Genomic DNA, 15,147 nt, shown 5'->3' on the forward strand with positions numbered 1-15,147 from the left:
ACAGCATCTGGCTGCATAACGACCACCACTTCCCCGGGCTCAGTGTGGCCAGGAATTACAGTGGTCACCAAGGTCAAAATACACAGCCTAAGACGGAAAGCGTTTGCAGGGGTCATGGGAGGTCAGAAAGAAAACAAAAGTCTCCACGCTCACCGGGCACAAATAGGCCATTGCAAACTTGTCAGGGCATGAACCCCAATGGCCTGGCACTACAATAGCAACAGTCTCTGATTACTTTTTTCCTGATTCATGAACAAAAAAGCAAAGAGTAAAACCTTAAAAGCAACCAAAGATTGTGGGGACAGGGGCAGGGTGTGGAATAGATTATGTTCAAAAAACGAACAGTTGGAGAACCAATTACTCAACAGCAATTATGGAAGCCAAAGTGCAACAGAATGTCATCTTCCATATCATCAAAGACACTAAGTACCAACGTGGAATTCTCTACGAAGTGAAAATATGTGCCAACACTCAGACAAAATAAAAACAGAGATTCACCACCAGGCATTTCTCACTGATGAAAATTCTAAAGGATGTCCACTACAAACAGAAGAAAAACTACCCCATATGGAAGTTCTGAGATGTAAGTAAGAAACACTGGGGGGACACACTGGGAGAGGGCGAGGGCAGACAGTGGGATCAACAGTGGTCACCACTCAATGTGGGGCGTTGGAATCCAAGGCAGTGAGGAGGACATGTGCGTGGGCACAGCAAGGAGATGAAACAAATAAGATACAGATGATGGGAGCCACCTTACTGCCATAAAAGGGACTTAACAGAGAGTGAAGAAAAAACCCTGTGGAATGATCCCTGTGGAATTTGACTGGAATTAGAAGAATTGGTAGGAATTCATAGTTTTCATTATATTTGATATTGAACCCACGTGTGCGTGTATGCGTGCATTTCTGTTAACACACATAATCCCTGTTGTTCACTGAGGGAGCCCGAGAGCAACGACAACCACTAGCAACATGCATACCCACCGCATCTGGTGTCCAGATCCAGGTCTCCCGATGTCACTCTCCCCCCTAAGAGGATTCAGGGCTTCTATAGAAAATGTCCGATGGCAGGGCTGGGGCGGACAACTGCAAGATGAGCTTGGAACAACTTGTCGAGAGAGGAAGGATGTGCTCAAAGAATAATGGGGACAGGTCAAAAAGATATGCTGTGAGCTTGAAATGGCTACCACTGGGCAAATCAGGAGCATTTAAGCACCAAAGTAATAAGCTTTCCTTCCTCCCTCATCTGTTTGCGTGTTTCGTTGGATGTATTGATCAATGCAGGAGGGATGACAGAATCATACTATAATCATTTGGCAACCATCAAGGCATTGATTCAGCAAGAGTCATCAATGGGTGCTCCATCTAGTGGGTGAGATTTTGAGGATTGACGATATATTTACAGAGTCTCAGGGTATCTGCACACAAGAGATAAGGGAATAACCAAGGGGAAATAGTAATCTTATGGTGGACAAACTCGGCGACGCTTCTTAACCACACGATCAAAGTCAACATTGCCAGTAACGGAATCCAGCACGTGCCTCCAGATTTGCTGCACTGGGAAGAACTCAGCATCACTTGTGTGACATTTCTGCCAAGTCGGCGTAACCAGAAGCTTCTTAATTTTAAGACTGTTTCCAAAAAACAAATCGATAAATCAATGACTAGAAAAGGTGAAAAACCTTAGACAAATTTTATTTCTGTAAGAGGACAGCTTTATGAATCTGTGTTTAAAATTATATATTAATATAATCAGATTTATGGCACTATAACAATTGTAATACATCCAAACATTGATCGTAACCATAACAGCAGATATCAAAATGATGTCTGTGAAAATTTTTAGGTTCATACACAGTGATAAATATTGGAAAATTGAAAAATAGCTATCAGTTTACACCACTGCAGTATTAATGACAACTTGGTTGTTTGGGTGTTGGATAAACAGCTAGTATTTGGGCAGCATGAGTATGTAAAACTTAACACTGCTTGTTTTCATCCACAAAATCTGCTCCAAAGCTAGTTAGACGCCAAGAAACACAGTTTGAATACTATATAGATTTTCATATACACATATGAAACGAAAATATTTTCCTTCAGTAAGAATTTTCACATGCCATATGTTTAATGGGAAAGAAGGAAAATGCTATGTAAACAGCCCAGTAAAGGTGAACTATTTATATTTCAGATCATATAGTTCTTACTCAAAAACGACATATATTCTTGTGATGCATTCAAAACTAGATCATCACTAGATATTAGAGCAAAGTAGACGGTGTTCAGATTGAAGTTCAGCATCAGCTAGAAAAAAAAAGAAAGAATCATACTCTTTATCTAAAATGTAAGTATACATGTTAAGAAGAATGAAAAAAACCTATGAAGACTCCACTACCCAATAGGAGATTACTATTACATATCACTTGCCCATGGCTGCACACTGAGTTAACTGCTCTTCCTGCTAAGTTTCAGAGCTTCTGATTGTCTCATTCTTCATTCATTTATTCAACAAGCATGTGCTAAGGTAGTACAACAAGCACTGAAGTTACAAGGTGAAGAGGACATGGTCCACCCCAGAACCATCACCTACTCTAAACTGGAAAAACAGGTGAACAGGCCATTTCCATTCAGAGTCACATATACCATACAAATATAAAGCAGGGCATTATCGGAACACATAGAAGGGACCTCCTGGCTTTGTGTCAATATTGTCTGCCTTTTGGTGGCGGTGATACGTATGTTCGTATCTGAAGGACAAGGAAAAAGCATGCCACATAGAAGGAAGAAGCAGATGCAAAGACTAGAGTGGGGAAGAACAGCATGGAATGAGAAGTAGTCTAGTTTAGCTATCAATAGATGCTAGAGCAAAGGGGCAGACTAGAGTTAGTAGCAAGAGAGAAGGCCGAATTATTTGGCAAGAAGTAAATTGATTTGGGTGGTTTTAACCATGCAAAAGTATGTGATGTTTCTCCTGAAGGTAAAAGGTAAACCAATGACAAAGTCAATGACTGGAGGTTTAAATGTCACCGATCAGGTGACAGCTATATGGACTGTAATTGCCTAAGTATTACTAGATGAGCCTGGTTACTGGGCCTTATATCACTAGCAAAAACAGGATAGGTTGATGAAGCCCAGTTTTCAATGTGCAAGTTAAAAGTTCCATATGGGTGGTAGAGGAAAGGAAGGGGACGGCCAGAAATAAAAAGAGATACATGGACTTTGAGGTTTTCGAAAGGCTACACGTGATGAATAAATGAGGAAGAAATGTATTCTTCATAATGCTTGTTTATGCTTTCAACTTTCCCACTTGCAATGCATGAGAAAATAGTTATTGTAGTATCTATTATCAAAACATGGAGAAGGATGCCATACTCTTTATTGTTTATTTCAGAAATTAATGATATCTAACTGGAATCAGTACATTTTGGCCACCTACCTTCTTCTACATCTCTAGTTATGCTTTCCACCAACTTCTGCTGCTCCTGAAATAAATCAAATCTTAGTTACAGTATTTAAGTTAAACAAGAGGCTTTAATGTAGGAATGTGGCCTTTACATAACACCTTTAAAGAGTAGACCTTGCTTGGGCATTGTGTAAATACACACAAAAGTAATCACATAAATAAAATAAATTTGTACTCATTTTAATTTAATAGAGAACATATATAGGTGATGCTGTTTAGACTAATCCGACCAAAGTGCAGCTGAAATTGGTCTACTGAATACACACAATTTCAGAAGGATGAGATGTGATCTGATTCCTACAAAGAATCAAACAAGTCATATTTTACAGTGAAAGCATTACTTTTCAATCCTTAGAAAAACAGCCCTTTATAAAACTTTAATCAGTTTTTTTTTTAACTTTAATGGATTTTTTCCTTTATGGATTTTTTATCTTAATGGTTTCTTGCACTTTTAAAATTAATCTTACGGTGTGTTCTAGGCTATTTCTCAGCATAGAACCTTAAATACATAAAATGATGATTGTGGCCCTGTCACGTCACGTGAAAATTCTGCTGGCTGCAACAATCACAAAAACTATTTTCTTGTCTGTATTATGACTGAAACATTTATATTTGTATGGACACAAAGATTACAGGAAATCTGACTTAGAAAGTATGGCCTAGACCCAGTTTTCAAATTTAGTTTCTGATTCATGACTAAAGAATTAGTAACAACAAAAAGAATACATAATTATTTAATTGTAAATTCGTATTCTTTCTACAAATGAGGGAGGCCCAATTTTTGAAGTATTCGAGTGGTTGTAGTTAGTCTACTTAATTACGAAATGTATGGGAATATTTCAAACTCTATACTGCAAGTGTCCCAGTCTAAAGTTTTCTTATTTAATCCTTCCTTCTGAAAGGTATCCTCTCACTACATGACCAAAACGGGGCTTACAATAATGTCCAGAACGTAATAGACAGTGTGGTGACAACGATAATATGACACCCAATGCCTTTACAAATTCAGGGGTGAAGACAAATCTGTTGGCCATCATGGTTTCCAATATTTGCAGAGACTGTTTTCCATAACACCTTTTTGTCAATAGCTTCATAGAAAAGGCTTATAAAATGAATAATGTGACAACATTACTAGACGGCCTTGTAAAAACAACAACCCAATACCAGGTGAAGGGACAGGCCTGTCATGAAACAGTTTTAATTCCAATTAATCAACAATATATAAAATGCAAATCACATTTTTCTGTGACTTGAATTAGGGAACTGCAAATGTAACGTTATTCTCTTTTCCCCAAAGCCCTTTTCCTAGATATTTACTTCGATTATCTTTATGTTTATTTGTAGGTGAAGATTGTGTTCAGATAGTAGAAGTAGCTTGTAGTCCAATATTCAGAAGGAGAATGCTTCTGCAAGTTTATTTATACCTTTCCATTACTCAAAAATATAGACAGGTGAGAAAATTATACACAGGAAAAGAATGTATCCACGAACTTTAATTCAAAGGAGTTTCACTAGAAGGGTTTTCTCATAACTGGTACTTCTCAGACTCTGTCCCATAGAAATCTAAGGTTCCACTGGGGACCCCGCAGGAACACAAAATCTCAGAGTCTCCATGTCTCCGTTAGCTAGGCAGCTCTACTTGTCTATATTTTATATCATATAGTTTCATTCAAAATTTTTTTTAAAGACTCGTATTAGACTGAAAAATAAATATTTTTGAAGTCAGAAAGTCACTGATTTAGTCAAAGTCCGTAATTGTACATAACAGGCAATCAAGCTCAGAGAGATCAGAGGTCACCTGAGGTCACAAAACCAATGAGCTGCGGGCCAGGAATGGGCTTTAGGACTTCTTACTGAGGCTAGAGTAACATGCCAGCTACTTCCTCATATTCAGGAAATTGCCATCAATTTCTGACTCAGACAAAATGAATACCTAAAACTTTGTCATGTAGTTCAACAATACTGAGGCATGAGAAACAAAATAGTAACTTTCTAAATAATTGGAAGCTTTAAAGTCATGAAAAAAAATAAGGAAACTGAGACTGATATCAAAACTCCGATTAATAGCAGTCAATACACTCAATATATAAAGCACAAACATTTCTCAACACAGGACCGAGAACTTGAAGGAGAAAATCTTTAATGATAGAAAGCAAACTCGAACTGAGGAAATTCTTCCTTAAAGGAACCTTTCTTTTCCTGAAAATAAAACTTGGTTGACCGATACCAACCAACAAATGCGTTAACCATGTTGTGGTAATCTGTAGCAAGCAAAACTTATACCACAAAAGAGATTTCTCTTTATCTCCTAGCACACTTCTGTCCAACCTCACATCATCACAGCTGGACCATAAGTCTTTCCAGCATTCTGTCGTGATTGGGAGACGTATCTCTGTATCTTGACGGAGTAGCGCTTTTTCATCTCTCTTAATCAGGCTTGCACGATTGGGCAAAACAACGCCCCACAGGGGGATAGTGGCTAACTTGGAAAAACGGTATTGAGTTTAAAATAAACCATTTCTCGTTTATCTAGAAATACTGAAAAACTAAACACATCTTTCCTACCAAAAATTAATTAAAGAAAAAATGTCCACAAGCATATTCTCTTGCATAGCTTCTGCATTTACACTCTTTCATCTTCTGATTTTTCTGGAGACGACTAAAGAGACCATTTGAAGTACGTATCATGCTGAACAACTTACAAAACATTAGACATACACTTTCCTTTTGTACCCAGTATTCCAATGTCAGCACTTCGAAGCACTGAGATCCTATACGACCAAAAGGCTATCTCAAAATACTTGGCTCTGCTATGCTATGTTATGATGAAATTAAATGAAAAAACAAGGTTGAAACCTCATTTAGCACAGGCCTACGCTATTTTGCTTGTCATTAAGTGGGCCATAAAAATACCATCAAATTACAAACCAATCTGCATTGACAGAAATGGCTATCTTAGAAGGTGATGTCAACATTATGGCAAATGACACAACAACGTTGCATCTCCTCTAACATCTATAACTAGTTGGACATCTCTAGCCCAAAAGAGGTTCCTCTGTCCCACACACTAGGATGCCTAAAAGATCCCACAGCCGTAAAGGGAAGGAGGGTGTATGGGAAGTGAAAGGGAGGCAGGATGGGGGGAAGGACAGGAACAGGCCCACACCTGGTTCCAGGTGGACAGGCTGAGCCTGAATCCCCAGCAAAGGCAGTAGCAGTGGAGGGGTTGGGGCGCAGCCCCCACATCACAGCCCAGTGGAGGGTAAGAGGGGCAGCAGCAGCATCCCCCCACCTCCACAAGAATCCCAACCCTCCCCAGTTGCAGCAGTGCTGGCACCACCAGAGACCAGTAGCAGCAGCAGAAATACTTCTCCAGCCTCCAACCACAGCACAGTCCTACCAGGGCCACAGGGAACCAGGTGAGCTCAGTGGGCTCAAGACAGGCTCTCCTCAACCAGCGCTTTCCCCTGTTCCCTCCCAAGGTGCTGGTGCCCAGCGAACGTCGTGATCTGGATACAGCGGCAACACCCATCATGCTGGTCACCCAGGCCAGCACTCCCACACTCACAGCTAAGCCCCCACACTTGGACCCCCTAGGCACAAGTAGCACCAGTGAAAGAAAACAGAAACTGTGCTATTGCATCAGCTACTGAAAAACAAAACAGAGACGTCTAATTATCTACCTGCTGAATTGCTCACATCAAAATGTACATCAATAAGAAAGTGTTCACTACTTCCAATGAGCCTGCAGAGGAACAAGCCATCCAGCAGCATGAACCACCAGGGTAACAGGGTAACACTGAGACAACGACACTTCTCCAGAAACCAAGTCAAAGTCACGAAAGATTGTGATCTACGTGATAGAGATTTCAAGATAGCAGCCAGGAAGAATCTCAATGAGATACAAGAAAACTCACGAGGCAGTTCAATGAGTTCAGGAGCAAAATTAATGCACAGAAGGACTACTTTACCAAAGGTATGAGAACTATAAAAAAGGTCCAAACAGAAATCCTGGCTCGGTGAAGAACTAAAGAAATGAGATCAAAATGGACATTTTAATAACAGTATTGCACAAAGAAAACAAGTTGCTAGTAACGACCCCATTTCATTGCCATCTCAGTCATCAATTATTCAAGTGATGCCGAGATATACAGATATAAGTGAACTTCATTTTAAAAATTCAAATATTTGCTCAATTTACCTCTTTCGAAAATGTACTGTGGCTTAGCAAGACATTTTATTTTATTATTACTTTTTAAGCAAGACATTTTAAATCATCGAAATAAAAATGCTATAAGTAAAACAGAAATTAAGGATGTACTATCATGTAAAAAGATGACAACTTTTAACTTGGAAAGAGAAGTTAATCTTTCCAGGGTTACAAGTTTGCCGAATTCATAAAAAGGATTTACCTCGGTTTCATTGAAATAAGAAACATCCACATTTAGTTAGTAAATGTCAATCATTCACTTACGCTTAGGGATGGCGAAACTGGGCTGTAGGAAAACTAAAATTGTTATAAACCATCGCCAAATTAAAAACAATGCAGAAGTAAGCCAAAGCATCTCAAAGCATACCGTTCGTTGTTAGGTAGTAATATTTCATTTGTAAAATCTAATTGAAAAGCAGCTTTTCCAGAAATTTAAAATGTGTCAGTTAATTACATTTATTGAATACAGTTAATGACAGGTAGCTCTTAAAACATGGGAGATGCAGGGACTTACAAAAGATGGTCAAATTTCTGTCTCCATTCTACATTAGCACACACAATTATGCCCTTTACGTTGTGTGCATTAGTCAATGAAACAACTCAGAATCTCCGACCAAGTTAAGAACAAGAATTACATCACAAATCTGAAACCCAAAGGAAAGAAGGTAATATAACTAACCTTCATCAAGTTGGTGCACGTGCCATTATTAGAAGTCTGTGGGGCTGACGTAGCAATCACCCACTGCTCTCTTGGAGCGAGACTTCCTTGAGGTCGGAACCAATCATTTAGCCTTCCAACACAAGGGAGGTGCAGGTCTGGCCTCCTGGGAGCCGTGCTGAGTAAAGAGTTCTGTGGTGCATTCATGAGAAGCTGGGTTCTCATCTCTGCCAGCGTGTCCTTAATCCTGTGAAGATTGTAAGAGCAAAGACTTAGTATTTTATTTTTTCCTTAATGATTTGCAGTTCTTAATGTTTCCATAATAGTAAGTGGAATTGCCCATGAAACGAACACTGAAAATATGTCAGGGCAGACCTACCAAGTACAAGGATATGTTTCAAATTGTTTTAAACCGGTACATATGTTTCTGTGGGGAAGCCAGGCTAAGAAGTAATTCAACATAGGGAGGGGAGGAAAAGGCCTATCAGTGATGTTGACGGCTTAACAGATAATACTTTCTGCCTTCTGGAATGGCTGAACCCATAAGATTCTTGAGGATTGCTAAGAGACATACATAGTAAACAAGTTTAGAAATTTGCTGAAATCCCACAAAGCTATTTTCAAGCATTTGCTTTCACTGCCCTTGGGTAATCCCCTCATTACCCTGAAGAAATTAACCATTTGGCACTGAGGCGTCATTTAGAACAACAGCCTCTGGGGGAGAACAAGAGAGCCTGGTTGGTGATCATACTGAACTGAAACAGCTCCAGGGGCATGTAGCTTATGACACTGTTACCAAGGCACTGGAGGTGGGATCTGCCCTTTCTGTCTTCCACACACCCCCTCAGGCTGACCGCCTTATTTTTATAGCCACTTAGTCAGTTACACTACCCTTCACCCCTATGTTAACCTTCTCCTATATTTCACATGTATGCCTCTGTGTACATCCAAAAGACTAGAAAAAACAGCTTGTCCGAAAGCGACCTCTAGAGACAAAAACACAGAGCACAATCGAGAAAGTACATTTACCAAGTGCCAGAATATGCAGAGTACTTAACCCTTTGGGTTTAAGTTGTTATAGTAAATAGTTACCTCATATTTAGGGAAATTTTGACAAGAAATTTTATAATAAATAGCGCTGTCTAAATCACAAAGCTTCAAAAACACTTTGCTTAGAGACTGGTAGATCAGATTAAGGCTATGAAAAGCGTGAGAAGGAAAAATACAGTCATGTAAAACCACAAATGGGAGAGATGCATCCTGAACTAACATTTTAAAAGTAATTTATTCACTAACATCATTTTCCAAAATTATACTATTTAGTAAGCTTTCACTTCCTATTAATCTCGGGAATCTGCCTGGATAAAAATTAGACTTTAGAGGCAAATTAATGAGCTCGATTGATTTTTCTCTTTGTTTGGACTTACTTGTTTAGTTTCTTTTCCAAAGATGCTGTAACTTTTAATTCCTCTAGGTAGAGGCGCTTACATTCTTCCAATTCTATTTTAAAATGTTTCGCTTTGGAGAGTTCAGATTCCAGACGTTGAATTCTGACCTGCAGACGTTGAATTCTGTCACCACGGTCATTTAACGGGTCTACGTTTTCTTGACATGCTGCTTGTTCCTAAAGCCAACGGAAAGGATACATTTTAAAAATAATTATAACCTGAATAATTATAGTCTATTTGTATTCTTTAGTTTTAAGTCAATGATTTGGAGGGCAATTTAAATGTGAAAAAAGCTGAAGTTTAAAATACTTATCATCAATATGGAATGAAATACATCTGAATTATGAAAATATTTCGAATCATCTCATCTGACTGTTCCAATAAGAGAATCAATTTGAAATTTTAAAAATTGAACAATATGACTTAATAATCTAAGAGTATGGTGCAATTTTTAAATCACCCTTTTTCTTTATTTCCTAATAGTCTCGTTTTATATCAACTGGCCTTAAAAATAAAATCATTTTCCACAAAGAATGATTCTCAAAGATCAACTGAGTGATAATAGTGATGGGAACTGAAATATCAAGAAGGAGAGGCAAATCCCACCTTAGTTCCAGAAATCTGAAAATAAAAAAGTACCCGCTATGAACGGAATAGGGGAATGACGTACAATACGTATATCCAAACGTCATCTGCAGTGAAATGAATTAAGGCATGGTAATCAGTGAATTAACCTGTAAAAACAGATTTAAAAAATGTTTTCTACTACATCCTGTCTTGCTCAGTCTTCAATATCCCAGAATTTTTAGTGTTCTGCTTCACGCTTTTCTACCTCATTCGTGACTATATGAATTTTGAGGCTCAATAATTTTTATCTCCTCTTCTTTTTATTCTCTAGTTTTTCACATGACTTTTGTACTCCTTTATAGATAATAACTCCTGTTAAGATTGATTTTCTTCAACAAGATGTAGACATCCTTTTTAAAAAACTGTTTAAAACAAATTGTGTTTGTTTCCAATCTAGTTGTGGGATGCACAGCTCAGCTCCAAGTCAAATCGTTCTCTTCAATCTACTAGTTATGGCGGGTCCAGCTCACTGACCCATGCGGGAAACGAACCGGCAACCTTGGTGTTATGAGCACTGCACTCTAACCACTGAGCCAACCGGCCACCCACCCACCGGGGGCTCAGCTCCAAGCTCCAGCCATTGTTTTCAATCTAGCTGTGGAGGGTGTACCTAACTGGTGCATGTGGCAATCGAACCAGCGACCTTGGTGTTATGAGCACGATGCTCTAACCATTGAGCCAACTGGCCACCCCACAGATGGAGACATTCTGAAGATGCAGTTTCCAGTTTTGCTGTGAGATCGTCATTCTGAATGAGTAACATAGTATAATTTGGTTACGAAGGAAGTTGACTGAGAATAGTCTAACCCCAAACCAGTATCAACTTTTGAAATCAATTCAGTTGCAATAAAATGTCATCGATACTGTAGCAGAGTCTTAGAATGTGGAACCTTGAATTACTCAGAATGAAGAACGAACATAAAAGCACCAGGAGTCTCAAAAATGCATCCTTTACTGTCATCGACTTTGCCACACGACATCTGCACTTGATTTTCTACTATTTCTTGAATGCTTGTTTCATGTCTTTCTTCTATAAAATGACTATAAGTCACCTCCCAGTTGATAGTCTCTCACCTGTTCCCCATTTTAACTCTCCATAATTTCTTAAGAAGTTGTAGGGAGTTACAAGTAACTCATCCGAGTTACTTCGGCCTCTGTCAGCTACAAATGTTTCATGGCAATTTGAATTGCTTTCCAAGAAGAAATGATTCCCAAGGTTAAGGAGAAATCACATCTCACACTGTGAATGTTTAGTGAGATGAGCGCTACATTTTTTTCACCAACAACAAAAGTCTTAATTCAATAACGCTGTCTCGTAATCCTCTCTTACTTTCCAAGATATACGAGAACATCCTAAACAGCAATAGTAACAACAACAAATCTCCTGGAATTTCAGTGGAACTGAGCAGGGTAGAACTACTTTCCTGTAGATACAATGCTTATTTGGTAAGACGAGGTGAGTGGATATAGTGTTTTTAAAACATGCCTACAAATTCTTGACATTTCTCCATGAAATTCCCTCTCTTTTAATATGTGCTGGCCTTAGTGAGTCACTGGATTCTAGTGCATGGAATAGGGCAGAACTGCTGTGAGAATGCTATGTCTGAGGCAGGAAATGTGATACAGCTTCCATGTGACTTTGTCTCTCGAGAAGCTCGGCCTGAGAACCCAGCCACCAGCTGTGCAGAATGAAGAAGCCCAGGCCACACAGTCAGGCCTCCTATAGATGTTTGCGCTGAGACGGGCCCAGCGGATGTCCCGGGCAAAAGGCCGCTTCAACTGCTACATGTGTGTGTTACAGCCTTTAGATGATTCTCATTCGCAGCTTCATGGCCACCCAGCTGATGCCAAGTGGAAAAGAAATGAGCTGGTCTCACAGACCTTCATCCAACTGCATTGCTTTGGAACAAAACAGATGCTGTTTTGAGCCACTAGCTTTTGAGTTGGTTTCTTGAGCAGCAATAAATAACTGGCATTGTTACTGATATTCAAAATGGTGTGAGGCCACAAGGAATGCCATCTAAAGCCTGTAGGAGTGCCTTTGCACCAGGAGGGACGTGGAACCCGAAAGGATGTGGAGAAGAGTGAGAATGACAACCACAGGGCCTCCAAGAGACGCTTCTTGGGGGCTTGCTGGCCCCTGAAGAGGCTGACAGCAAGGGCTTCTCGGCCAGTGAAGAAAATGAGTCTGAAATCTGGATGAAAGGGGACTCTTGCTATGAAGTAACAAAGTAAAATCCATGAGATACATGAGCTAACGAAAGACTATGAACTGTAAAGGAACCAGGACATATTGTGTTCAAATATCTGTTTCCCATTTACAGCCTCTCCCACAGGTCCCGTTTCTGTTTCCCATTTACAGCCTCTCCTAAGGTCCCCACAGGGCAAATCACGCTAAAAGAAAGAAATGGCTTCTGGGTGAAGATCAAATTCCCTGTGCTCCCAGGAGGACATGATATAAGGATGAAGAGAAGAGTGTAAAACTCTTCCTCGAGACCTCAAAAGGGTTAAGGTGGGGCCTTAAATTCCTGGAAGGATCTACAGAGTATAAGAATTTTAAAGGCATGGTCCTGCAACAGCTACAGGAAGCCCAAGAGCTTCTCTCAAAACGATTTATGACGGTGGCTTTTCTAGTGGCACGAACCCCAATAACTCACACGCAACGCCAAGCTTTTAGGATGATCAAGTAGCAAACAACCAGCTTGTTACCTTGGACTAATAAAAACCAAGAGAGTGAAAACTAAGAGGAGGCCTGTGGGGCTTAGGCATTCGCGTGGAGGAATGATGCTGAGGAAAGGGCTGCAAGCACAGGTCATTTCTTATGAAAAGCACAGAACAAAGAGCTCACAGGCCACAGCAAAGGGCCATGGAGAAGCCCTGGCAAGGTTACCACTGAGTCCTAATCCAAGAACGGACAGCACACATCAGGCTGTATTTCAGAATTGCTATGGACTAAGGTGCCTTCCACTTTCCATTTCTGCAGGGGAAACTTCAGCAGTCGAGCAGAATGTTGGGTGTGTGGGTGGTAGATAACTTGTCCCTTCCATTCTCATGTTTTCATATTGAAAGGAATTGTCCTCAAGGGGCTTTATCCTAGAAACCAAAAACCAGGCCCTTCATCCCCATTTGCACCAGACTCACATGGTAAAATCTTAGACTCGAACCTGAGCCTGATGCCATAAACTTGAGACTTGTGGGGAGTATTGTGTAGGGATGAGTGTATTTTCCATGTGGGAGGAATATAAAGAATTGTGGACAGTGGATAGATCAAGCTGGTTTTTAAATGTGTCCGTAAATTTTGAAATATTCATTGCATAAAAACAGTCTAATATGGGTCAACATTAGTGCCTTGCTCCTAATGAACAGAATATGTTGAAAGAGATTCCGTGTGAATTCCAAGACTCCTTCACAAAGGGCAACACTGCTCCTGTTGGTTATGTCTCTGAGGATCTGAACCTTGGAACCCAGCCCCGTGTTGTGGGGGGCTCGGGCCACAGTGCGAGCCGGCTGTTCAGGTGTGGGTGTCCCTGCTGTCTGCCCCAGCTAGAGTGCCGACCAACAGTAGGCACCAACAACCGGACACATTGCTGAACAGACTTTCAAATGATTCCAGCCACCAGCCACGGAGCTGCCCCAGTTGAAGCTGAGGGGAACAGAGACAGACGGCCCTGGCCACACTCTTCTTAAGTATGGATTTGTGAACCAAATAACTGTGGTTTATTTCAGCCACTCCATTGGGGAGTTAAGGAAAAAATAGACACAACTTCTGGATTATAAAAAGATATAATAAGCAACATAACTTATGCAGTATAAATTACAGACATATCTTCTTTTATTGCACTTTGCTGTAATGCGTTTTGCAACTATTATTATTATTATTATTATTATTATGTTTTACAAATTGAAAGCTTGTAATAATCATGCATAAAAAAATGCTATGCTTTAAAGGACACATTGAAAAACTAAAAAGCAAGCTAATGAAAGGGAGAAATATTTGAAAATCCTGTATGTGATAACTAATTTGTATCTAGGTTATACAAAGATTCTTACAATTCAGCAAGAAAAAGACTATCCAATTTTAATGGGCAATGGAATTGAATAATCAATTCTTCAAGGAAGATATATGAATGGATAATACGCCTCTGAGAAGATTGCTCAGGATCGTTAGTCATCAGAAAAAAATAAATCAAAACCACAATATGGAGCAGAGAGTACACTAGTGGTTCCCTAGGGCTAGGAAGAGTGGGAAGGGCAGACTGGCACACAGTGAAAGCTAACAGGTACAAGGATACTTTCCAGGGTCATGAAAATGTTCTAAAACTGCTTGTGATGACCACTGCATAAAGCTTTGAACACACTAAAAGCACTGCACTGGACAGTTTAAATGAGTGAACTGCATGCTATGTTCAGTATATCTCAATCAAGCTGTTACGAATGAACGGAAGGAAGGAAGGAAGGAAGGAAGGAAGGAAGGAAGGAAGGAAGGAAGGAAGGAAGGAGGGAAGGAAGGAAAAAAGAAACAAAGAAAGAAAGAAAGAAGAAAGAAGCTGATTTGGAGCCAGTGCTTTGGGGGTCATGCAACAGAGTCCTTCTTGGCTTTAGATAACTAGCCAGGGTTGAGACATAGGAGAGGTAACAGAATGCCCTTTTAAAGAAAAATTATATAGAAAAATAGCGGTCTTTTTCACTGCTTCTGTCTATGAAATTAAGGAAAAATCTATATCATACTGCTAAAAGCATTGAGT

At 39.8% G+C, this 15,147-nt stretch overlaps 1 protein-coding gene and 1 long non-coding RNA gene across 5 annotated transcripts in view; one reads left to right on the forward strand and one right to left on the reverse strand.

The window, feature by feature from the left end:
- LOC148759209 (uncharacterized) overlaps positions 1 to 15,147 on the forward strand; it is a 252,241-nt gene that overhangs the window by 17,673 nt on the left and 219,421 nt on the right. The window contains exon 3 of one of the 4 annotated variants that reach the window (XR_016023053.1): positions 10,800 to 15,117. The exons of 2 other annotated variants lie outside the window; for them this stretch is intronic. This is a non-coding gene — a long non-coding RNA (uncharacterized LOC148759209). Of the gene's footprint in view, positions 1 to 6,941; positions 8,336 to 10,799; positions 15,118 to 15,147 lie in introns of those variants that run through there. One more of the 4 variants, XR_016023055.1, reaches the window with a different exon arrangement.
- Positions 1,674 to 15,147, reverse strand: part of LOC148759210 (ankyrin repeat domain-containing protein 26-like) — a 35,283-nt gene continuing 21,809 nt past the window's right edge. Inside the window, exons 11-14 of the mRNA XM_088802421.1 lie at positions 9,755 to 9,951; positions 8,349 to 8,574; positions 3,433 to 3,478; positions 1,674 to 2,300 (exon numbers count right to left, since the gene is read on the reverse strand). Of these exons, the coding sequence (XP_088658547.1) occupies positions 2,251 to 2,300; positions 3,433 to 3,478; positions 8,349 to 8,574; positions 9,755 to 9,951 (519 nt within the window). The 3' untranslated portion in view covers positions 1,674 to 2,250. The remainder of the gene's footprint in view (positions 2,301 to 3,432; positions 3,479 to 8,348; positions 8,575 to 9,754; positions 9,952 to 15,147) is intronic.

The sequence above is a fragment of the Rhinolophus sinicus genome, chromosome 1 (assembly GCF_057876585.1).
Source record: "Rhinolophus sinicus isolate RSI-liver-muscle chromosome 1, RSI-T2T, whole genome shotgun sequence".
NCBI lineage: Eukaryota > Metazoa > Chordata > Mammalia > Chiroptera > Rhinolophidae > Rhinolophus > Rhinolophus sinicus.